The sequence below is a fragment of the Aythya ferina genome (genome assembly GCF_964211825.1).
Source record: "Aythya ferina genome assembly, chromosome: 4".
Lineage (NCBI taxonomy): Eukaryota > Metazoa > Chordata > Aves > Anseriformes > Anatidae > Aythya > Aythya ferina.
In genome coordinates this window covers 67522714-67548969 of record NC_140300.1, presented here as the reverse complement: position 1 = coordinate 67548969, position 26256 = coordinate 67522714, and the positions used below count along the sequence as shown (strand labels likewise).

General features: G+C 41.8%; 1 protein-coding gene across 1 annotated transcript in view; it reads right to left on the bottom strand.

The window, feature by feature from the left end:
• Window positions 1–6586: 6586 nt before the first annotated feature.
• The window catches only part of GRID2 (glutamate ionotropic receptor delta type subunit 2), a 777731-nt gene continuing 758061 nt past the window's right edge, over window positions 6587–26256 (bottom strand). The window contains exons 19-20 of the mRNA XM_084517560.1: window positions 11571–11811; window positions 6587–7654 (exon numbers count right to left, since the gene is read on the bottom strand). Coding sequence (XP_084373686.1) covers window positions 7232–7654; window positions 11571–11811 — 664 coding nt within the window. The 3' untranslated portion in view covers window positions 6587–7231. The remainder of the gene's footprint in view (window positions 7655–11570; window positions 11812–26256) is intronic.

Sequence of the window (26256 nt, the reverse complement as noted above, 5' to 3'; positions counted from 1 at the left end):
AGCAAATTTCAGACAAAACTCTCTGTGAGGGAAAAGTGTCCAGCTAGGTGCTGCACATAGCTAGCAGTCTCTTGGGGTTTGGGGCTTCCAACTACAGCAACAGAGTGCTTTAATACTGGGTTTCACCCCCCCTTTTTTTGTTTCTTTTTTAAGTGGTCACCACACACTCGAGAAGGTGAAGGGACACAAAACATACACGAAAACACTGTGCCAGCTATTTTCTTCCACAGTTTCAACCTATGAAAGAGGAACTCACACACGTGCTCCACGTTAACCCCAGCAAAGGACGATATACCACAGCATACCATGACCATATACCACAGTAATAACAACCTGCCAGCACTGGTTTTAAGTTTGAGAAGGAAAGCTGCTTGTATTTTATGGAATAAGTACTTAGTAATACTCATTTAAATCGCTTTTCCCTTTCTAAACCACTCTAACAGGCCTAGTGTAGATTTGAGCAGGCCTGTGTTTGTCATATAACGCAGCAAGCCTTTACTGCTGAAGATTGCATGAATGGACTTGTTAAAAGTCAGGTTTACAGGTGTACGACCTCCCCTTGTACCCATCTTTCACCTCGGTGCAGGAAGAACAAAGCTCCCTGTGTCCCATATCAGCTGTACCTTGGGTATTGCAGCTATCCTAGCAGGATTTTTTATTTTGGATCAAGTGAAGTGTTTTTTGGGGAACTCCATTCTTCGAGGAAAGACGGTAGGGAAAAGTGAGAAGAGAACATCACCTGCCATTCCCCAGATCTGCGGAGATACGAAACCAATCCAAGCAACAGCAGAAATAGCTCGGAGAGGCCTGTAAAAGCTGGAGCAAGACAGGCCACCTCCGTGTTGCCTAAGCACTGTTTTGTAAAGCAGCACATTGTTCCTACTACATCAGTTTCTTGCTGAGGGTACCATCACGCTGCAGAGACTTTTCCTTAAAATTGTGTCAGAGTGTGGGAATAGCAAGCAGCCTCATTACGAGCATTGATCACAGCATTTGCTTGCTTTCTCCCGTTGCTGTGCATAAGCAAAAGGATTAATTAGTAACAACACAGGTCAATGGTGATGATTGCTCCTACTGTGCTCTGCAGTAAAGAGCCTTACACAGGGAATAATCAAAACCAAACCAGACCTCCCCACGGTGCATTTGCAGGGCTGTGATCCGCTCACAGAGCTGCCTATTCCCCCTTTTTTGTTTTATTTCCAGCGGGCGCATTACATTTACTGCCTCCACACCAGGCTACCAGGCAAAACGCTTGCAGCAGCGCCTTCTGCCTGCCGCTGGGGGGGGTCCCTCTGCAATGGAATAAGGGGCACAAGCAACACCTTTGCCCCACCTGAATCTACATTTTGCTGCCATTCAATTCCATGCTTGTAGGAGGAGCAAGCAAGCAGCTGAAACACAGCTTGCCCAGCCTCAGAGCACGTACCTGGAGGGCTGTAATGCCAAGAGGGTAGAGGGCTGCAAAAGCAAACCTGCCTGTTCCACATCTGCACGGGCTGTGCCTGAACCTCCAGAAGCCAAGTTATTTTGCTGCCACACTGGGTGCAGCATGGGCCAGAAGAATCAAGAAAGCACCTGCAGCTCTGTGATTACTTAGGGAGCTCAGTGACTGCCTAATGAAGGCAGGCATGTGCCCCCCACCCTTCCTTTATTAATTAATGAGTTTACCTTAAACTCCCTTTCTTACTTTATTTGTATCTTGACGGAGGTGGTGGTCAGACTTGTGATGACTGATAGCTGGAGTATTCCCTGCTCCAAAGTGGTGATAAAGAATAAGAGATTGCTGTGGAATGTCAAAAAAATAAAAATAAAAATGAACAGCTTTATTCGCAACACTATCAAATCCAGCTGCCAGCCATCTCCACAATGCAAATAAAGCTGCTTTAAATATATATATATATATATATATATTATTATTAGCAGGCCACAGCACTCTTGTACTAACCTGGAGACCGGCTTGATGGGCTTTCAGAGGTCTCATACCTTGTTCTCGTCACCCCTCCTCTGTCCCCATTGCCCTCGCCACCTTGGTGCTGATCAGGAAGGTACTGCAAATCACGTTGTAGTCATTAATGCCACCGTAGGCAGCTCTTTCTGTGAATGAACCCTCGGTTTCTCAGTCTGGCATAGCCAAAGCCTGTCCAAATTCTTGAAATACTTCCAGGTTTATTTTGTCCCCCCCCCGCTCGTTTTTTAAGAGGCCAGAATTGATCTGAAAAATGGTGTCTCTGCCCTGTGAAAGGGACAAACATTGCCTCTTCCCACTTCCAGCCCACGTGGGTGGTGCAAAACTCTCCTTGGTTCCCTGCTTTCCACTCTTTTCTCTTCCTTCCCTGAGCAATCAGGGAGGAAGGATTTATTTTTCCCCTTACAGCAGCGAGCTGGTTCTTGCTTCTGTCTCAAATTTCCTGTGTGACCTAGAGCCCAGTAGTTAATTACTTTAGAATTCAGTTTTCTGGCTGTAATATTTTTGTTCCTTCTAATGAATGTTACAGAAATAAATTCTGTAGCACATGCAAAGTGTCATACCGCTGTGATGAATGGGAGAGGGGGGCAGATTTTGAAAATCTTGACAGATAGAAAATTTATTTTTATAACTCTGCCTCTTGAAAGGTAATTCTTCATGAAATTCATGTCTCTTGTAATTTTTTAGGGGATCTGTGAGAGTTTTTATGGTTAGGAATTCATTAGGCCATGAATCACTTTACCTGCACTCATCTTCCTCGGGAGGCTTTGACTTTTGGCTTCATGCACAGTACCACGTAAGGACATGACAAGCTGGTAGGGCGATGAGGTCAGTTTGCAGCTGCCCCCTAGTCCTGATGTGCGGTGTGAATGCATGTATTCACAGCCTCGTGCTTACCAGAAAGGGTTTTCTATGAGTCATTCTTAGGAGCAGATACCTGATTTTGACATTTATTTCAAAACAGCTCCACAGGATAAAGAGGAAACAGCTATCTGGGCCGAGGGAAAAATGGGTAAAGTTGGGCTGTGAAACAACATCTTTGTTGTTTCGGAGACTGTTATTTCATCACCTACAACTACGAGTGTGCACATGGGAAGCTCTTTTACTTTTCACCCTATCACCTTTGTGCAGATTTGTGAAATTTACTCTTATACTTATCAAACTTATCCAGCGTGCCTTACAACTCAGCACAGAAAAGGCATCCTTACATTACTTCGCAGCATCCCACACTAGTGTGGAAGGAAGAGAAAATGTTTCATAAAAATCTAACATATTTAGGGAAACCTATATTTAAAGCACTTTATTTTGCCAAGACAGAAGGGAAACCCCTGAGATGTTGGCTCAGATCACACCACGGCTGACTCAGTGACAGCTGTAATCATTCACTTGAGTGCCACAGCAGGACAAGTGTTTATCTGCAGGTAGTGCACTGGGGGTCAATAGAGCGACCTGACCAAGTGAGTCGTGGAAACCAGATTAATGTGCTTTCTGCTGCTGCTTGCTTTTCTGCATGTAGCTGGTGCATCCAAGTGGTTGTATGACTGGGATCACCAGGCAAACAATTCATACTTATATACATCCAGCTGGTATTACCAGTGCATCTACTGCGGCAGTAATGCTCGACAGTCTTTAACACTGTACTGTTACTTCACTGGCTTTGTATTTGAAGACAGGGAAGAGAAATGTCACAGAGTTCTCCTTTATGTAGCCTCTTATGAAGGGTAAATAGGCTGTGGCTCTGCATAGGTGTGGTTGTGAGCATAAGTGACAGGGACGACACCCACGTTAAATGCAAACTGAATGACCTGTCGTGCCCAAAGTAGAGCATTTCCCAAGAAGTCACGGTGACTTTACAGGTCAGGAATAGCCCAAAACTAAGGACCCCAATCACACAAGTGTTTTGCGGACTACAGGAATCCCTCCTAGATATATTGTAATATGCCTGTAGCATCCTGTTGCTGGGCATTTAGTGCCTGTTGACATACATGCCTATTGACACTAGTGCATAGACACCTTTAAATTTTATTCTAAAGTCACTTTCCATAGGCTTTTTTTAAAATTTCCTTTAGAATTTTATGTTAACCTGTCTTCATTTTTTTTCTTCCTAACGTAGCAATGATTTGAGAACTCCTTCCACTGTGTGTTTTGAAACTATTAACAGAGATTCCAACATCCTCTCTCCTGAATGCCTGCTGAACGTAATAGAAAATGGTCAGAATTCAGGTATTACCCAGTTAATGACACACACTGAATGTGAAAAGCCAACAGACAAACAAATGGATGCTGAAAGTTAAATCATCGTGACTTGCTACTGCAGTACATCCTGCAGGAATTACTAATGATGAGGACAGTAGGTTTAACACGTTAAAAATCCTTATGGATTGACAAGGCCATAATGAAATACAGGCTAAATAGTCTCACATTAAAACTTTCATCAAATATAAGAGCAGAATATGCCCAGTGTCATAGCAAACTAACTTCTGTGCAAATAGAGATAGCAGAATGTAATTCTGTAAAACTAATATCCTTGTTCCAAGAACATTCTTAGATTACACCAAAAAGGACAGAGATAAGGCGCAGTATTTCCAACAATCATGTCCCTTACACGTCCATGCCAATGAATTCTAAAATCATTCTCTAAGATGCTACGTTTCTGAATTCCAATTTTAAGTGTAATTAACACAGATCTTGGTGATATTCATGAGCTCACTACACAGAAAATAATGAGAAGAATGAATGGCGATGGTGGTGTAACTTGCTGTAAAAGCTGTTTGTAGTTGATGTGGGTGTATTTTTTTTCTTTTCTTTCTTTTCTTTTTAAATATTTATTTATTTATTTATTTTTCCAGCCAGTGAATTGTGCAGCAATTTCTGGTATGGTAAAAACATCAATGGGCGGACACCTGCCACAGATGGAAAATCTCACAGTACTCAGCATTTAAGCAGGAGGAAACGCAAATTTAGAAAACAATTTTATTAGACAAATTATTTAGACAAATTATACACAGAAAGCTCTGCCACTTGTAACTGAGGCCTCCAAAAAGTGTTTTGTGTATCTGTATAATAGGCAACACATCAAAATAGGCCTATTTTAAATATCATACATGGTTAACATTTTTTTTTTTTTTATAGCTAAAATCACTGCAACATCTGGTATGTCCCTACGTAGCTTGTTGGAAAGAAATTTTCTTTTTTCTTTTTTAAATTTTGCTCAGAGGTGTGGATGAGTTCATGAATGTTACAAGGGGGAAGCAAGTTGTGCATGCTTTTAGACACTTGCTACCCTGGAAACAAAATGGCCTTTTGCACAATAAGAATTTGTTCTGCCTTACACAGTAGACAATATTTGAAGATTTAGTACAAAAAACAGTGACAGTACAAGATGCTCCCCCAGAACAGAATTAGCGTCAAAATAGAATAGATTTGAAGAATATACCTTTTAATTTATCCTAAAGCAAATCACATAGGCTGATTCCTATTAATCCTAGCCAAAGAATGAGTTAGGTTAAAATAAGTGTATGTGCATTAAAAAACAAACCAAACCAAAAAAATAAATAAATAAAACAAAACAAAGAAAAATGAAACCTCACAGGATAAACTGCTTGCTTTCTACTTAACTGCATCTTTAATTTTAAGGATTACAAATTTAAAGCTCTTCCTACATTTCTAACAGGTAACAGTGTTACTTTAAAAAGCTGGTGCCAAAACAGGCACTGGTTCTGCTCTCACTGCTGTTCTTTCTCTTGTTCTATACAGTTGGCACTAATGTAAAAAGTATGTAGCTCCTCTAAATCTAACTTAACACACAAAGGGTTAAAATGAGCGCCTGTTCATATATATTTTTCCCCTTCAAACAATATGTAATTATAATTAAGGCCACATCAGTATTTCTCAAGGGCTTTTTCTCCACTAACACCATTATCATATCGATCAACTGTACTGACTTGGAAAATAATTTATTAACCTTTGATCTATGTTTAAACTTCTTCAGAGCTATATTAGTTGCTCACGAGTGTGGTATACCTAAGAGAGTGTTCCATTTTAATTAATGAAAAGTAAAATTATCAAGGTTAGCCTTATAGAATGCTCAATAGCCAATGCAAAACCTAATCAAACGAGTTACATCTAGGTACAAACATTAAATTGCCCTGGATGTTCTAATAAAAAAGTATAAAATATGCTCTGTTGGCAAACAACGCAAGTCAGGATAACATTAAAGCAACCTGTCTTTTCTAAATGAAAAGACCCCCTGCACTGTACATCTCTCCTGTATACAACACATTTTTACTAAAGCTTTATTAAATGAATTGCAATAGCAACGGCTGCCATTTTATAGCTATATATACATGTATATATATATACATACCTGTGTGTATATATGTATATATATATATGTATGAGATACTAATTTATTTAACACAACAGAGGCTTCTGCCATATGATACAGTTTACTGTACATAAGAAAAACTTTTAACACTGTACAATCACATAAAGGTCATATGCACTGTTGCAGTGCAAAAGTAGATTTAACTGTAGTCTTTACTGGCATAGTAATGGCTTTTTGTAATCCTACAAAATTGCATTCTTGTATTATGGGGCCTGAATGGTCTTTTAACTTCCTTTTTTTTATTTTTTATTTTTTATTTTTTATTTTTTTGCCTTTTTTTAATACTTTTTTTTTTTTTCCTTTTAAATCGCAGGGTTTGCCTTTGGTCCACAGTTAAAAGGACACACAGCAGTGGAGCACTGACCGGATGCAGCAGAATACATGTAAAGGACTTAAGTTATTGCAATTATAGTAAAAAAAGGCGGTGCGGGAGGAGGAGCGAATGCCCTTCTTTAAAGTAATGCTCAGGGTTTTTTATGCATTAATCAAATCACTACATGTTTCCTATACTTAAGTATATGAAAAGCCTCAAGTAACCGAAACCTAATGTGGTGATAAACCAAAGAATAAGTGACTCAAGTAATAAAGATAATAAAGGGAGAAAGAGGAGGAGACCAGGCTGAGAAAGCAGAGAAGAGGAAGAGTTGTTACAAATAATCCTGATTCTTTTCTTAAATAAAATAAAGGAGAAAAAAAAAAAAAAAGAAAACAAAGAAAACAAACAAATCAAAAAACCCTCAAAAGCAAAACCAAAACCAAACAAACAAAAAAAAAGGAAAGGAAAAAAAGGTTACATCCATGTTAGTCCCACAATATTACAGCTGCTCCTTGCAAAGGGAGTCCTAAAAAAGAAAGAGTGAAGAAACTTGGTCTGATGCTCATATGGAGGTGCCTCGGTCTGGATCACTACCGAGATTCAGCCCCAGAGTAGGAGTTGGTTGGTAAGGGATGGATGACATTGTTTTGATGGGGCTTCTGAAAAAGCCGCCGTTAGGTGCCCTGTGCCTGAAGGGGCCAGTTCGGTGCTCAGGTACGTTGCCGAAGGAGAAGCCAGAAGCGGCTTTAGCAGACAGTGTGCGGCTCAGCGTCTGGATCTGCTCCGGTATGAAGGTGGTTGTTGTGATGTGAGTGTTTCTGAAGTCACTGATTTGCTCCAGTGCTTGACGGGTGGGCAAAGTGTCAATGTCCAGCGGGGTCAAGTCAATCGACGACGTGGAGAACTGTTTATGGGGACTGTCGTCATCTGTGCAGAGGCTGTTCACGCGCCTGTGGAGGTGCTCCAGATCGATTTCCTTGTCATCCTGGGGAAGGAGAAGAACAAGATGTACCACTCACTATTGCCATCTCTTTTGCAGGATTGAAGCTTCACAGTGCAATCAGAACCGCTCGGTAAACACAATACACACTTAACTAAAGCTTCATCTTAGCTGTGGACAGCTCTAACGCCACCAGCAAACACCCCCACCTCCTGAAGCTGGATGGGCTAAAACAAACCCAAGTAGACCCTTCTTCCACAGCTACCTTCAAGCCCTGAGTATGAATGACAAAACTCCAAGTGCTACCAGCAGCTTTCTTTGTACAGTGAAAACAGAGCATCATCTCGGACATCTGGGTTAATGCCAGCTCTGAATCGCTGTAGTGATGGCTACATTTCAGTGTCAAAACGGGAGGCTCTCAGGGACCAGACTGCCGTCTTCATCAGCGTTCATTCTCTCAGGGCTTAAGGAAGGGCTAAAAACTTCTCAGATTGATTTTTGCTTTTAAATTACAAATTGTGGAGCAGAAAAGCTGAACTTCCAGACCCAAATCCGAGCACTGGTGACTCATTGACATCACGCAGGAAGAAGTACACCAGATAATTTTAAATTGTGATGCCAAAGAAGGGATTAATTCTCTCCTTACCTACAAAGAAGCAATGCCATCAATTCAGATGGAATTATGCTGCTGTGGGTGAGAAGGCGGCCTGGTGTATTCATTATAATACAGCATCACTCCTCTCTTACCTCTCTCCTTTTTCCTTCTTAAATCTCTCCCCCAAGAGAACTCAATTGAAGAGGTTTGTTCGTTATAATTGAGAATTTAAATGCATGAGAATTAAAAAAAGAGGAGAACGTCCTGGGTGACCCAGTAAATCACCTGCGTTGTACATATATATTTCTACTGAACTGCAAAGCTTAATTCAAAGTGGCATTACGTGTACACACATAAGGGATATTCCCTCAGTCTAGGTAGCGCAGCTCATTCAGAACAAAAATCAGTTCCAACTAACCTGAACATTTACCTTAATCTCTGTGAAATCTACTGGCTCTTCCAGGCCACTAGAAATATCTCACACTCTAGGACCTCACAGAGGACAATAGGGCGGCCGATAGATGTGCACTGATGACTTCCAGACTCGATTACTGCAATTCAATGACTGGCTTGATCCAGAGCTCATTGAATCGATCGCAAAACTCCTAGTATACAGAATGGGCTTTAGGTCCCTCCTTTGTCTAGGGATGAAGTCAAGCACTCTGAAAAAGTCCACCTAGAACAAACTGCAGGAGTTCATCTGCTTAGCAAAACGGATCACCAAATATTTGCACCGGTACCACACCGAATACAAAGCCCGACTCAAGGGAGAGTGAGGGACCAGCTCCCCTCTGGGATCTTACCCTCCAAGGGCAGGGACAGGGAGACAAACTGGGGGAAGAAAGGGGTGGGGAACGGGGCATCAGGGCTCTCCCAGGGTCTGGATGGTGGCTTTGGAAACAAACCTGACCACAGAGGCTTTGAGCTCATCATGGGAGGGAAAAAATGCAGTGCTCATTTCTCGGGCGTAGCTTTCTGTCTATAGTTTATTCACATGTGGACATAGACATGGATGCACATAACAACCACACAGGTGACACCAAAACCAAACGCATTCACCAAAAGCTCTCTCCTAAAATCTTTGGAGCTACATATGGATGCAGAAGAACTGGGGCCACGTGGGCATCGAAAGAAATATACAGAGGCTCTGTCAGCACATGCAAGTCATGACTATGTCTCTAAGGGACAGCCCTTATTTTTATTTTTACATATTATTATTTTATCATTTTGAAAAGCATACAAACACCGTAATTTCCAACGCCAATTTGAATTTAATTAATTCTGAGCCTCTGTAAGTTGTTCAGAATATTCCTCATTCTTCTCTTTCCGAGATGCATTTGGGGCTAGGGTCAGACCAGTGAAAATATATAAGCGGTGATATTCTCCCATGCTTAGCCCACAACCCGATCTCCACCCAATCGATACACCAAAATGAGACCCACTCACTGTAAGATTGTGCACATCTCCATAATATGATCTTTCCTCTTCTCTCTTGTGTGATCAGTAGTGAAATATTCAGCAGTTTTCACATTTAAATTATCATCAGGCTTCAGAGTCAACATCCCATTGAGATTACTGGGGCAGTTCATACTTCTCTCAGAGCTACCGTTTAAGGCTGTCTGCAGACTCAGGCAGACATCATTGAATGGATTACTTCTGGTACGCGACTGAAATGTTATCTTCGCAACCATAAGACAATTTTTTTTCAGTATAAATGCTTGCATTCTGGAGCACAAGATGGCAGCCACCAGGAAAAAGGGTTGGCTTGCTGACCACAAACTGGCCCAATCTGACCCCCGATTCGGGACTAGTGGCCTGGAAGAGCCAATGGATTTCATGGAAGCTAAAATGAATTTTAAGAAAGTTAGTTAAGATGTATTTCTTTGCTGAATGACCCCCACATCCAGGGTAGCGGGGGCATTCAGCACATATGTCCATGTTGCATTAATTTTTTTGAGCCAAGCTTTTCAGTGGAGCTTTGAGATGCAATTTTAAAAGCTAAGCTGATGAATACATGGCAAAGATCAAGGAGGCCAAATTACACCATTTGAGGAAACTATACGTTCAAAACTCTATGTTTGAAAATTTAAATGGGACATTTTATAATTATATAAAATATCAGGGTTGTTTTTTTTTTTTTTCCTTTGATATTAATTATTATGTTTTGCACCAAATAAATAAGAAGTATGACATTCTGAAAGTCCGGGTAAACAGCAATATTGTAAATTTTAGTTTTTTGATAATTTACCAGTTGAAACTAGATGGTTCCCATTCCTGAGAAAGCCAATTAAAGGACTAGAGATTCTTTTTGGTTTTAAGAATGGTCCGGTCCAGATCTTTAACAGAAAAAGCTTGGGAATTAAAACAGGCAAGAAAAGATTAAAAGTATTCTAACATCAGTGCCAATGCTGTCTAATTAGGTAGCATAATTAGTCCTGCCTGATTACACAGCATTAGATTAGCAGGAATAAACACAATGGAAAAACTGCAGAGAAGGTGAGACCACTGCACACAAATTAACAGCAATACCCCAAAACAAGCATCTAAGCTACATAAAATAGCTATAATTGATAGCACTATATTATAGCTCATATTTAGGTTCACCTTTGGGCATCTCTGCCAAGTATACTTTAATAACTTTTTTTTTTTTTTTTTTTTTGCTAGTGGAAATGGCTGGTAAAGCAACAAGTGGATTGCCATGGGAAGGAGTGCATTACACATGCAGGTGTGAAACCAAACTCATCTCTGGTGTGAAATGACACATGTCCCCCACTCACTGTCCAAGATTTTCTAAACCAAGTCCGTAATAGATTTCAGAAACAAGTCTGGCCTGATTCTGAAAAATCTGAAGAACTCTTGCTTCCTCAGACTTCAGGTTAAATAATGAGAACCAAAGTTTGTGGAAGTCCCAAGAGGTTAACAGTTCTGAAAATCAGGACAAGCTTATTTAAGAAGCTAACTGCTGATTAAAGGGCTAAGCTCTGAAAGTCTATTTTGAAAGACTCAGCCATCGAGCTTAGGGGATATCTTTTGCAAGAAAAAGACAAGAAGCCTCTGAACTTACTGGTGAGGATTAACTCTCACTAATGGGAATGATGCACCAAATGTTGATGTACTAATAATGTATTATTCTGCAAGTAAAGGTTGTGTTTTACTCAGAATATTTATACATCACCAATATACATTTTTTTTTCTTTCAATTTTCTCTAGAAAGAATACCTAAGGAGATTTTTAGGAATGTTTACCTTAAACAGTAGGAAGTTAAGGACTATTTCCCCCACCCTCTCTAAAGGCAATAATCTAAATTCAAGGCAATCATCTTTAGGGTGCATGAAAATTTCCCATGAGAAATGGAGGGTCTAATACCTCTTTTGACGGAACCCGAGAGCCTTTCCTTTTATTCCACCATGTTTCCAACATTGCAATGAAACAGGATAGGACAATCCCAGCTGCGAGGATGCAGAAAACACCTGCAAAACTTTTTATGTCCAGGGCGCCTCCTTTCTGTTTGGTATCCACGGATGAGTAAAGATCACATTGACCGTTCTTTGGCCACCACTTATGCTTCAGTATGTCCATGTCGCCATTCTGCTGCAGCTCCAAAATCCTACAGGAGAAAGCACAGAGTCAGGGGTTACACTAGGGTGGCATCTAGTGCAAAGGCATGAGGCTGTAACCCAACTACTTGCAACCCTCTTGTGCGTCTGGAAGGCCAAGCTGCGGAGGAATCCAGACAGACTGAGTTAGCAGAAAAGAAAGCTTGAATATGAGGTTGCCTGTAAGACTGAGCATATGGACATCCATGCTCCCCTCTAGATGCACAAAAGCACCCACAGGTCTCTCATTCTTTTCAGAAGCTTAGTGAAACTGCTTTAGTTAGTACATTTTATTTTCTTAACTGGCTTTTACTACAGACCGTAGCAATCTTTTGTTGCGTGTGAGATATTTGAAAATACATATTTTGCATTTTAATAGTTGGAGAAGAGATATTTCATAGAATCATAGAATATCCAAGTTGGAAGAGACCCACAAGGATCATCAAGTCCAACTCCTGGGTCCCCAGAAGGACCACCCAAAAATATATGAACAAATCAGACCATGTGTCTGAGAGCATTGTCCAAACACTTCATGAATTCTGGCAGGCTCAGTGCCATGACCACTTCCCTGGGGAGCCTATCCCAGTGCCCGACCACCCTCTTGGTGAAGAACCTTTTCCTGATACCCAGCCTGAACTGCCCCTGTCGCAGCTTCAAGCCATTCCCTCAGGGAAAATACGGTTCAGATATACTGCAGGATATGCTATCTTATTGTAAACTGATTGTTATCTGTTTACCTACCTTTGGGAAGAGTGTAGAGCAGTATCACATTAGCTGCACTCAGCAAAGACCTAAACTAATCTTGCTCAACAGGAGTATGCAATCTGTTGGCAAGCAATTTCCATGGGAAGGCTCTTAGCTGTGGAACTCACTCATCCTTGCACCCACACACCCAGCCTGCTGCTGAATATTTGCTGGGCAGAATGCAAGGCCTACATATTTTGCTAGACTTCCTTGGGGGTGAGTGGTTTGAGAAACGAAAACTGTATTTGGAAGATTTTCATATTTGGTTAATTTGTTAATCTCAAAAAAACCTTACAGAGAGATCTCTAAAAACATCCACAAGTGCCTAGAGTAGCAGCCGGATGCTTCTGGTTACTCAAAACTAAAACTAAAAATAAAATCAATTATTACATTTAAAAAGAGTAGAGCAAAATGAATATTTTCCTTCATGTAATAAAATTGTTTTTCATTTCAGTGTTGGAAAGCAAACAATCACTTTGTGCAATCATTTGACACAGCATGCACAAAATCCAAGTGCACACAAAGCAGCAGAGGTCTGGGATGCTCCTACCAGAAGCTGTACCACACCGGAGGAGAGGCAGTCCCACTGACTGGTGGCTACCATAACCGACCACTGCAGTGGTCTTCCTCAACCTCAGAAAAATACAGTATTGCAAAAGGGAATTGAAATGCACCTCAGAAGTAAAAAACAGCTGCTCTGTACAGACATCATTCAATCTCTCATTCCATTTGAACATGTGGACATGTTAATAAAGACTTTGAATTTGCTATGGCACATCCAAATGTCTGAATGCTTACACTGTGGTCCTACCAGGAGTGGGAGACTTCATACAGCTGTGTTGAAACCCCAGCACAGCTCTGGAGTGAGTTTTTTCATCCTGCCTAGGAGTATGTCCCATGACTGAGAGCCCAGCCAGTTCAGGGCGAGCTGCTTTTCCCCCCCTGTGCTGTATCAATGGGAACAGTGCCTTTCTAGGGTCCTGAGAACCAGAGGTGCCAAAAGCACCTTGTTCAAGTAACTTTGTTTATAAGAAGCGGGACAAGTTGTGCGCAGTGCAAGCTGGCAGTACAGTGCTGAAGGCCCAAGCCCTGGAGACTGGAGAACAAGGTGAGAGTTGGATGGGCTTTTGAACAGCCCAGAAACCTAAAGCCGACCCGGTAAAGTCCCATCCTGCAGCTTCCAAAGGAGGCAGGGATCAGCCAAGGACTGGAAGACTCTCCGTTCTGCTTCAAGGGACACATTAGATGCTGTATGACACCCACGTAAAAGAAGCTTTGGAGTGACAGGGTCCAAACACACGTTCATTCTTGCTGCCTGCAGCCACCTACGGGCAGAGTGTAGGGAAGCTGCAGCCAGATCCTTCTCAGAGGTGAGCAGTGACAAGGGGAGAGGCAACAGGGGCATGCCTGAGCACAAGCAGTTCCAACTAGATTTAAAAAAAAATAAAAAATAAATTCTTACAAAAAGAGAGGTCAAACACTGGAACAGTTTTGATCATATTATCCCTGGTCATATTCAAAGGTCCATGGGGCAAGGAAGCCTGAGTGACCTGACCTAACTGGACCTGCTTCAAACAGAGGTCTGGGCTAGAGACCTCTGGAGGTCCCTTGTTACCAAAACTACTCCTCTGTGACTGTAAACATGAGCCACATGCTGGTCTCTGTTATGGCATGCAGTGCCTATAGACAAAACTCACTGCAATGCCAGTTCTCACTCCCCTTGCATCCTGCTTTAGGATTGATGGGAATATTTCAGCCCAGGTATTTAAGTTAGCAGAGGAAGCAGACAGTCATCGTTTCTGACAAACAGAACCCTTTCTATAAGTTCCTACCAAGTAATAAAAGATTAATTTGGCATATATATATATATATTTGTATTTAGGAATTACTATACTATCTACATAACATTCTGTATTTTTTTTTCCTTTCTCTCAGCAGCAGCTCTAATCCCTGAGCAGGGCTATTTTCTCTCTTTTATTCAGTCAGTAATAGAATGAACCATCCAAATGATTGCTCTATTCTCATTAATTAAATGATTCTTCACTTGTCAGTATAATTTCTGATTACACAAGACATCTTTTCAACAATAGGCATTTGCATAAAACACTGAACTTTAGCTTGTTCCTTAACAGAGATTTATTCCTAATTGTACTCCTGGTAATTATCGTCGATTTTCTTTATGGATGTAACATATAAGTTCAATTATTTAAAGGAAAACATAAAAAAAAAAAATAGAAGCAGAATCCAGGGACAGCAATTAAACAATTACATGGAAAAGCTTAAGAAATTGAAAGTTTATAATGAAGCCTTGTAAAACTGCAACTGAAAACAAATGTTGACGTATAAACTACTTAGCAGGAGAAATGATGAGAGCATGAATGAACTATATCAACTTCATGCAGAGGAGGAAAAAATAAAAAATAAAAGAGACCCTGGTTCTATCAGACTTAAGAAATAATTTGTTTGTGAATTCAACTGTTAGTGGAACCAAGACAATAGTTAACACTGCGAAGATTTAGCACTACCCAAGTTTTACCCCTTAGGGAAATCACTCTTTCTGTAGCACGTTTTCGGAACTGAAACGTGTACTTTTATTGAAATTCCTTGAGGAATGACATTAGGAAGGAAAGTTTCTTGGAAGCGTGCAGCTTGCAGGCACCGTTACACTTGCACGCTGCAAGAACTTCCCACACGATGGCAGTCTTGCCATAAAAATACACGCCTCGGCTGCCGCTCCTGCTGGGTGCCCCCACACAATCTAATCAGAAACCTGTTGAGCAGCAGACGCTATAATCAGTTTGGTATTTGATTTTCAGATTTAATAACTGACTAAAATAATAATGCATTAACTAAATGCTATGAATGATAACGATATGCTAAATGCTATGATGACGTTCAGCAGGTCCTCTCTTCGCAGGGCCAAATGTCTCACGACTGAACTTTTCCTTGACAGTTTTGGCTGCCCTGAACCTGCAGCACGGCCTGGCATTGCAGCGTGTGAGTCAGTAGTAAGAGGGGTGGAAAGAAGTAGCGTGCGTGACTTCCTGCTGTTTCAAAATACCATAAGCTTAAGGTTATGCAAGGAGCCCATACATTGAAATAATCTCATTTGTCTGAAGAAAGACATGACCTTTAAAACTTGCTTATGGATAGAGTGTGGGTTATAATATATATTTCTCTAGCAGGCGAATTGTTACAGTAACATTTTTCAAGGCAATGAGGTAAAGTTATTAAACTGCAAAATAATAATAATAATAAAAAAAGAGAACGTCTACATACACTTTCATTCAAACCAAAAACCAAACCATGAACCCAAATCACACTGTGATTCTATGAATTCGTAGTGCTGATTGATGTCTAGTGGATATAAGCACACAAAACTGAAATGCATGTGGTTTCCAAATCTGACACTGATACGAACAAATCCCTTCCTACTGAAACAATGAGACTAGAGCTGAATTCAGCTCAGTAACCACATACCTTGCTGCTGGCAGTTAGACGTGATTACTCCTCCAAAACACCCACAGAAATGAAACTTATTATGAGAGCAATGTATCACAAATGCTTCACAAGTGCTACAAAATGTAGACATCTGTGACAATGCTGTTTTTTGAGTTTGCTGGTTTATTCTGAGTTAGAAGTAGGAAGCAGAAAACACGGAAGGCCATTTACAGCCTGAAATGCTAGGGAATGGTCTGAGGTGGGAAGGGTTACTAGATATCAGCTTCCTGCACCAGGAGGTATTAGGCTCCAGTAACTTCTTCAGCAGCTAGCAGGGAGTCAAACTCCTTGGGCAAAAGCCTCATCCCCGTAGCTCTTCTAAAGAACATCTGGTGCTAAGTCTTTGCAGAATTAAGTTCCCCTCTTGTCTTGCTGAGATAAGATGAAATTTCATTATTCTGGTCTCATCATTGTGGCCTTGCAAGGGATGCACATTGAGGCACGAAGCATTAACTTCAATACTATCCTAAGAACCAACAAATATTGTCATTCCCCTGCTGCCCAAGCTGCTGAGGAGAGTAAAGGATTTATTTGTATTTATATGCAGTAGGTGAATATTTGTGCGTGATTTTTGTCTTGCCCAAATGCACAGAATAAAGGGATAAGAAAACAAAAAAACAGTTCCTAACTTTTTAGTTCATCCTAAAATATTTACTTGTCCAGCCCCAGTTGCACTACCCAGTTAACCACCTCTAGACCTAAGCCCAGAATTAAAAGGGGTACCTGATCACTGAAAAATGGAGATGGAGCAAGTGTAGGAAGATGTAGTGCAGAAATCGATGTCCTGGGGTGAAACAAAGAGCAGAGCAGTGCCCATGCCCACTCCTGAGCAGGCTGAGGTGATGGTAGGAGAGCGTGCAAGATGAATGAAACACCTTGAGAGACAGAGATCACTGCTATTCCACTCCTGTTCACTACAGGTTTTGATAACCATAAACAAGAAATGCTCATTTTCAAGAAACAGTTCTTGTTTTTCCAATTTTATTTTATCTTTAAGCAAGCATTTTAATGAGCCACCAATCACAGGCTGCAGGAGAGGCAGTTTTTCACAGTAGCCAAATGCAGCTTGGGCTGCCAGACTAGACGAATCCACACTCCCTCTCCACCAGCTCCTACCACTTGACCCAGCAAAAGAGTGCCCTTGGGCCCAGCTGTGAAGCCTGTTTTCTGGCAGGGACTGCAAGCAGATCAAAACCCAAATAACTCGTGCCCCACGAAGGAGGGCAGGCAGCCACCTTCACACCTGCCCTTCAGCAGCCCTCAGCATCCCACTGCTGTCACTGGGAAGTCAGCTGGCAGAAAGCAGGATAAACCTCTCACTTTCTGTATACAATAGAAACAGCTGTGGTAAAACAGACCTGGTGTTTGACATTAAGGATTTGCATATCAAGCAATTGTAGGAGAGAGAACAGCTGACCTTCTGGTTTTGCTCAGCAATTGACCATTAGCTTCCGAATAGGCAGCACTCATGACTCACATCCCATAAATTAGTATCACTTTGTTCAAATTAGTGAACATGTTTTTACTTAAATCTGTTAAACTTGCACAAACACTCTCCCAAATACAAAATGCTAAACTGAAGTGAAATAGCACCTGCAGTAATAAGAAATGAGATACTAACTATACTTATTACACAACTGTGGTAGAACTTTGTAAGAACTGTTCTACAATAGTTTTATTCAGGCCATGTGGCTATATTAAATGCCAACAATTCAGAAACTGATAAAGAAAGTCTGCAATCCTTCAAGATCATTTGATTACTTTTATTATTAAAAAAAAGAAAAGGTGTGTTTTACTGGCCTTTCACCATACAGACCTTTCCATGTGTTGCCTGTTTGGGAGAAAGCAGTGATAAAAGAATTAATACCTGTTTATAAATCCTAAATGACAACCAAACACCTAAAGATAGATACACAAATATCATTAGCTTAATGCTATTATGGTAAACACCAAAATAATTCATTACAGCAGTGGTATGCCACCATAGAATCATAGAATATCCCGAGTTGGAAGGGACCCATAAGGATCGTCAAATCCAACTCCTGGCACTGCACAGGTCTACCCAAAAGTTTAGACTCTGACTAAGTGCACAGTCCAAACACTTCTTAAATTCGGACAGGCTTGGTACAGTGACTACTTCACTGGGGAGCCTGTTCCAGTGTGCAACCACCCTCTCAGTGAAGAACCTCTTCCTAATGTCCAGCCTAAACCTCCCCTGTCTCAACTTAACACCGTTTCTGCGGGTCCTATCACTGGAGAAGGGTAGGGGGTGCTGCTGGCACTGCCCGTGCCTCCTCAGCCTCCCTCGTGAGGGCTACCAGGCCCTGGTGGCTGCCTCGAGTGGCGTTGATGCTGGAGAAAAAGCCCTGCCCGCCTTGATCCCCCGCTCCACTGCAGAACGCGTCTGCCCCGGAGCTGATCTCCTCGGCGAGTGGCTGCGAAATGGCGGCGGCACCCGACCAACCCTATTAAAACAAAAAAATGTACCTTCAAGGTATACTTGTGCACTACGTGTATCTCAGTCCTGTCCTAGATAATTTGCTAAATTACTTGAAAAATGATAGTGAGCTTTATGGAAATGCAGTACTTTATAGGCCACGTGAATGCCTGGGACTTTAATTTTCCTCTTGCTTTTGCTACCATGAACCAGCAGCAAACCCATCCAAGTGAGTGCAGGGATGGACAGGGCAGGTCATGGCTTCTGCAGAAGACTGAAGCAGACATCAGCAGGCTCTCTGTGATAGCTCCATATCTTTCCTCAATTTACACCAATAAATGTTATCTTGCATACTGCTTGCAAAATTATCTTGAAGATCTAAAGGTTAGCTGCTATCTCGCACAACTGCCACAGCATGGAGATCATGCTCCATCCTAAAATTACAATTTCTCTGAGCTCTCCCCTATGATAATGCTTGTGCAACACCGAGGGCTGTCATAAATGACATTTTGAATATATGAGGAGAGAGTATGATTACATATATATAACTTGAGGGCTTGACTCACAGGTCTCCAGCTGGATGTAAGCAGATCAGTAGCTTTTTTCAGAAGTGGCACAATTGATGCCTTCACTTCAAATCAGGAGCCCTCAATGTCTGAAGGCAGTGGGAGTTTCACCATTAACTTGCAAACAGCAGAGACCAACATGGAGCACACTTGGGAACTCAACCCTTCTGGTTAGTTTGACATGAAAGTGACATTTTCCTGCATACAAATCAGTTCAGGATATCTGGCTTAGCCAAAACCAGAAAGCTTAGAAAAAAAGCATCCTTTCAGACACCAGTTACTTCATTTAGAAAACATCAAAATATTAAAATGGTTGTTTTTTAAAGAAATTTTTTTTTTTTTTAATTGGATCATAAGGAATAACTCTTAACTCATCTGTTTGGACCATCTGCCGATGTCCTATGAGAAGGAGAAATAGAAGAGAAGCTCACTGAACCTGACCTGCTGGTAAATGAATATGCAAGCCTCATCTTCAGCTGAGATGCAATTACATGAGAACTCAAATTACTAACATGATTAATCTTAAGAGCTGTGGTGACTAGTGAAGTTTAATTTCTATTGTATGTGTTTATGCCACCTTTAAAAGGCAAGCAGTCATTACTGCTACGACAATATGATTTTTCCTAATATCAAAGTTGGGCTCCAGCGAATTGATAACAGGCAGAATGAAAGCAAGCCAAGAAGATGGAGAAGAGCTCAAAAGGAAAAGACACTAAGTCCCACAAAGATCTGGGGCATATCTGAAGTTGGAAAGGGAACACCATGGGTGGTCTTTGTCGATGTCAGCATCATCCTTTAGCACACTGTGATATCTGAGTTACTGGATGCCAGTAAAAATGTTTCATTTCAGTGTAAGAATCTGGAACTGATCATCATTGCTTGGAGTCATGCTTCAGGCAGTGGAAAGCCTCAGTCTTATACAAACTGCCACATTTTTTAGAAACAGAATGCGTATCAGTCACATCAAGTCCTGGTAACTGTCTAGAACTGCCCATTTTAAAAGATATCTAGGTATCATTTGAATATTAGACATTCATTTTCTATTTACATAGGCAAACGTGTGAAATACATAGCTGATGATTCTCTCAGTTTTTGAAGCTACTTGTTTGTCCTCAGCTTTTTAAGCCTTTAAAATGAAGAGACAAAACTTTGAAATTTTCTTTTAGAGGGTCTATAAGTGAATTATTTACATGGCTTGATTTAAATATCAAAATTTGGATTATAAAGAACCCAGATCAAGAGTTTAAATCTATCTCCAAGGTAAACAGTCATTGATAGAATAGGACAAGCTAGATAGATGAATACAGAGTCTGAAAATCAAATCATGGTAATACATTTTGTGTCTGAAACTTGACATTTCAAAATATCTCAAAGGCTTTTAACTCCTAGCTGCTTAGTTATAGCAGTGAAAGCTTCTGAGATCCATTCCCTCTCATGGTTTTAACATTTGGGTTTGAAATCAGTACTTCTGTTCACTCATCAACCTATAAGTTCAGTTAATGTTATACTGAGGAGAAACCATGCCAAACAATCCCTTGGACAATGAAAACAAAGAAGTTTAAGGAATTCCACGTGATACATTAGTGCTCTAAAATCTAGCTCATTAACCTGATTTGTCTTCTTCAAGTGTTCATAGAAGATTATTTTCCAGAGACAACCCCTAAATACACTCTAAAGTGTTCCTCAGGTCTTACTAATGAATGTTCTTCAAATCTAGACATGGCAGTGTAGGGGCTATCTGCTGAAACCTCAGGTATTTCCCCAATTCTGCCTAGGCATCATGAATTTCTCTACCACCAGCCTTAATGAGCATCCAGATCTTTTAACATGCCCTGGGTGTAGAAAGAAAGGGTGAAAGATAAAGTAGTACAACTTTGCAAGCAAAGAAATGCCTGCCTGCTATGGCACACCAAATCTGTGCGTTGGTCGACCTTGATGCATTACTGGTGCCTTTTGTAACTGTGCTCCCCATGTGTACAGGGAGATATACTAGGAATTAGTCTATCTCCTCTTCTACAGGAGACTTAGTGATTATCTTCGATAACACATCATCTTGCTGCAGCGTGCCACACCGCTCACTCATGTGCGTAGGATTTCTGCCACCAGGAGAGGTTACTGATAGACATACAAGGAGGTAAGACTGGGACAGAAACCGTGCTCACTACTGGTGGTCACAAAAGATCAAAATCTGATGTTTTGCTGCCCACCTTTGCACTGCAGTGTGTCCAGAGGGGCTACAGGCTGCTCTGCATGTTGTGAGTAAGGGCTGGAAGCAGCACAGTGGTTACTCACTGGGTAGTACTAGGGGAGATTTCTATATTACAGAGAAGTGCCTAGATAAAAACCAAATGTTATTCAATCTGGCTAACAACCTGCAGGAGGACCAAGTATTTATTCTGTTGATAAAGGCATCCCCCCAGTAACACTACAACTTTTAAGAGCCACAGCCAGCCAGCTTGCCTGTATTCTTGTCTCCCTGACTTTGCATAATCAGGTCCTCTGGTCCCTTCTGCCTTGCAATAAGCAAGTCCCGAACCCGCTGATGTGCATAGTGATGGTTTTTGGCATCTTGTTTTCTGTGCATGGGAACAAGGCAGAGCACTCCACATCTACCATGACCTTCACTGCTGGAGGAAACTGGGCAGAAAGGATTAGCAGGATCTGAAGCTTCGCATTTACCTCATACCTCTTTTTTTTCCTTCAGATCTAGGCTGACAGTATTTACACAAGCTCGATGGATGTCTGCTCTGTGCAAAAAAGAGTTCATAGGCAAAATATATATACACAGCAAAGCCACTAGCACAGCTAAGTTGCCTGTCAGAAATTCCAGCCCAGACAGAAGCACCAGGAAATAATTGCTTCTCTGTGCAACTAATTCATCTGGATCAGACCCGAGACTTTTCCAGGGAGTAAGGTGAGGAAAGGTACTAATATTCAAAGCGCATCTGTCACACATATGGGCAGAAACCTTCCCATGCCAGAGCCTTCAGTCAGAGGCATTTCACAGATCAGCAAAGCCTTAGCCAATCTAAAAATCATCAGCTCCAAGGAAGAGTATGGTATGACAAAAATTCACACATTTTCCCCAAACGTGCCCAAATAATACATTTCACTTGGGGCCTAATCAATCACATATCCCCACAATACCCCCACAAACAACAACAAAAAAAGTACCTCTTAAGTACTCTGAAGATGAAAGCTGCCAGATCCATTTACCAGAATGGATCTACAAAGAACCTATGTTTTGGTCACATGCAGGGACACTCCCCTCTTATGTCCCATATTTCTGTTATTCCAGAGTGACATTCAGCAGCAAACAAGCATCAGCCTGTTACAAATCACGTAAGAAGGAAAAGTTTCAAGGAAAAACCTCAACTTTAATCTTTAAATTTAATGTTTAAAAAAAAATCAGGTTCCTAACAGAGCAATAGTACAGGCTGATATATATTTTTAAATGCCTGTGTGATTTGAAAGCATTTGACATTTTGTGACAAAATTTAGTGATTTCCATGAGGAATTCTGCCTTCTATTTCCTTGCTTATCTTTGGCATGATTACCAAAGTCCACATAGTTGAATTGAGTAATTTTCTTAAATTCTGTTCTTAAAAGTAACACAAATTCAGTATGTAGTTCTGCAGCCTTGAAGCCTCTAATTCTTTCTCAGTGTTTGGGAGTTTTCTATATTTTTATAGTGTCCTCATCCCCACCCTCCATATTGCTAAGTGTCCTGATACCTGTGCTCTGTTCAGCTCAGGGCAACAAGACGTACAAAACATAAGCTTGAGTAGCAATGACAGCACACATCGCTTATATCCTCAAAGTGTTTTACAGCTTGACCAACCAACTCTGCAATTACAGGAGAAGCAAATATCTTTCATAGTCAACCAGGCTGGATAATGGCCACAGTTACCCTCTGTTATTGTAGCTACCGCCCCTTCCTTCATGAAATGATTAATTCCACTTGCAGCCCTGCAATTTCCACCACCCAAATCTTGGAGGAGGACCCTTGCCTTCCTTCTTGGCAGGCACAGCCCCTTGAGCCTCTTCCTGCAGAGGTTTCTGGGCTGCGTTTTATCGCGCAGCCTGGCCTAGCTCGTGGCTACTGATGAAATGCACTGCCAGCGTTTGCTGCATAACACCACAAAATGGATCCCGGTGCTTTCCTGTGTTTCGCGCCAGATCATCTGTGGCTAAAACGAATAACCACAGAAATAAAGTGCATTGCATTCCCAGGTGCTATTCTATCAGCCTTCCTCTGAAGTGGGCCGATTGCAGGGAATTTAACAATTTTATAGCGCAGGTCAAAAATAAGTGACTTGGCACTGAGATTCAATTTTGATAAGCCAGTGAGCCTGTTCAGACGATTTATGCATATCTTTTTCAAGATCAAGGGCATGAGGTCAATTCTGCAGCTTCTTTGATAGCACAGAGAAGCCGGCCTTCCTTCTGCCAACAGAAGCTGATCTGAGAGCCTCTGATGAGCTGGCTGCTGCTGCACTGCTGCATGCTGCCGAGCAGAGAGGGCAGGGAAGGCTTGGGGACAACCAGGTCCCTTTGGAGAGTCTACCTGGCAAGATCCACTGCAGCCAGAAGCAGAGTTTTGGAGGAAAGGCTTATAAGGCAGCCTCACAAGTTTAGAGGGAGAATGAGGACTATTCCTATTTCTCCTGAGAGATGGGAGGGTGAATTGAGTGATTTTCCCAACCCTAATTTCCCAATTCCAGAAAATAAAAGGTTATTTGCTGGAGGGCAAAGGAGGACGTTAGCAGGTTCCTACTTGTACCTAGCCGGTTCACCTTTCTCTAACTCCGTCAGACTGCAGAAGAGGATTGCACTGAACAGTCCCATCGCAAACTCACAGATGCAGAAGATGACACGCAGTAAATCACTGTCCTCTCACTGAGAGCTGCCATAAATAATGCCACAGGAGCTCTCCCCCTGCAACCAGCAGCTGCCTGCGACTGCTGGGAGCAGAGATGTAACAGAGCCCCAAGGTAGGGAAAGGAGACAGCGTAAATCAGAACAGCCTGAAAAATAAGATCCTGGCATTTATCATCACATTAACTTGAGAGCCTTTCAAAATATTTGTCTCTTCTCTCTCACAGGAGAATTTCTATAAGCAAATTGTCATAACTTCTGACAAATTTGGGGAACTTGCTATGTTAATTTTCTGAACGTACCTAATCTCAGAAACATTTTCATTAACAGTGAGTATCATTGCTCTGCTTTTAGAGAAAGCAGGGGCAGAGAACGTGCAGCAGGTGCTGCAAGATCGTGCCTCAGGTAAGCAGTGCGAGCAGAGCTGAGCCCAGCCTCCTCTCTCCCTGTTCCCTTTCGCAGCGGGGATATTTGTTTCCCTAAGAGATGGGGAAAAAGAGAAGGCAGGGAAAAAGAGCAGTTTGGCAGGTTATGACAGGTGGAAAAGGCCAAAGCCGTGAGAGCGCATTCTCTGTGACTTCCCGAGCAAGCAGCGGGCTGACTCTATTGCTCAGCGTCTCCATCGATGACAGCGTTTGATGGCTTTTGCTGCAGCCCAGCCTTTCCCTGGCTGCCAGAAGGTGCTTCCTGGCCACGGGCACAACCCCAGGGTTACCAGCTGGGCCGAGCTCCGTGCAGCCCCAACCCGTCATCTTCAGCTGGCATTTATTATTGGGGCAGGGCTCAGAGATCCCTGGAGACAAGCTCCAGGGGATACTTCACTCCCCAGGAGAGAGGGAGACGGAAGATATTTATTGCAGTGCATCTCACGGACACCGGCTGCAGGTCTACAACTAAAAACCTCAAGTAACCTCAGATTCATTCTTCACATGGTTGGCAGAAACCAGGAGCAGGGGCTTTCTACAGTGCACTCATGCTGCTCTAAGATTCATATAGTTATGATCGACTATATAAAGCAGCTTTAATTAGGCTTTTGCTAATCACCAAGCATCTGGCTAAAATCTCCCTTTAATAGTTTTTCTAGACAGCATGGAAGGAAAGCGGATTTGCCTGACTTCTGTAAATAAAGATTGTTTTCTTATAAAGATGTATCCAACCTCTGAGAATTGATTTAAAAAAGACTACTTATTTTTTTTTTTTTTCTGAGTCCAGAAACATTCAGACATGTCTGTGATTGGCTTTGTGGAGATAGTTATGCTAGAGAGAGATTTTCATAGATGTTGCTGTAGGGACATAGTTAGGCCTGAGATGATTCCAGTGAGCTTTTTGTTTAGGCTAGTTTCTAATTCTGATTTAAATTATAAACCAATTTAATAATTTGTTTTCCTCTTTACTTTTTATTTTTCCAACCCTCCCTTTTTGGTTGGACTTCAGCTCAAATTGGATACTCAGGCCAAATTTCTCAGAGAGAATGACAAACACGCCACAGTGTGGGCAAACTCAGCTCCTATCCTGTTTACCCAATTCAAAGCAGGGACTGGAAACCAGATCTCCTCTATAACAGGAATTATCAGGTAGAGGAAAGAACTCATGCCGGAGACAGTGATAAGAGCATCCTGTCCATGCAAGTAAATCGGGTGGTTAGGAAGCTACCGCAGGGTTCATAAAATCAGATAGAGGAGCCTGCCTGCGCTGTAAAGCCTCTGGACAAAACCAGATACCAAAGCTTAGGTTTCTTCTTATTTTTTCCCTCTGAAACAGAATTCTTGCTTTCAAGCCAGCTCTTCCAGAAACTGGAATTAAATACCCAGCACAGAATTTCTCTGCTGGAGAGGACCACCTTCAGCTGTACTGCGCTTGGAGCAGAGCCTGCACTAGCCACTCATCACCCTGTCTGGCACAGGAAGCACATGGATGCAAAAAGGCAAAGCTCACCCATGCTGCCTGCTCAAGAAAAGCCTTTTATACCAGTCAGAAAGATTACTGAGTGCGGCAACAGATGTCAGAGCAAGCCTTCTGCCCCCTGGCACCTACCTTGTCCCCACTGCCATGTCTCAGGCTGAGTGGAGCGCTGGGAGAGCACTGAGAATCACAGAGCAGTTTGACCTCAACTCTTTGAGTGCCACCATCCAGCCAATTCCTTACCCACCAAGTGGTTCCTCTGTCAAATCCATGATTTGGAGACAAGGATATCATGGGGCACATGTGCCTCAGCACTGTTCCCAGAAGGATCTGCTCCATGATCTCATCAGGCACAGAGATGAGACTGACTGGCCTGGAGTTCTCTGGGTCTTCCTTTCTCCCCTTTTTAAAAATGGGGGTTATGTTTC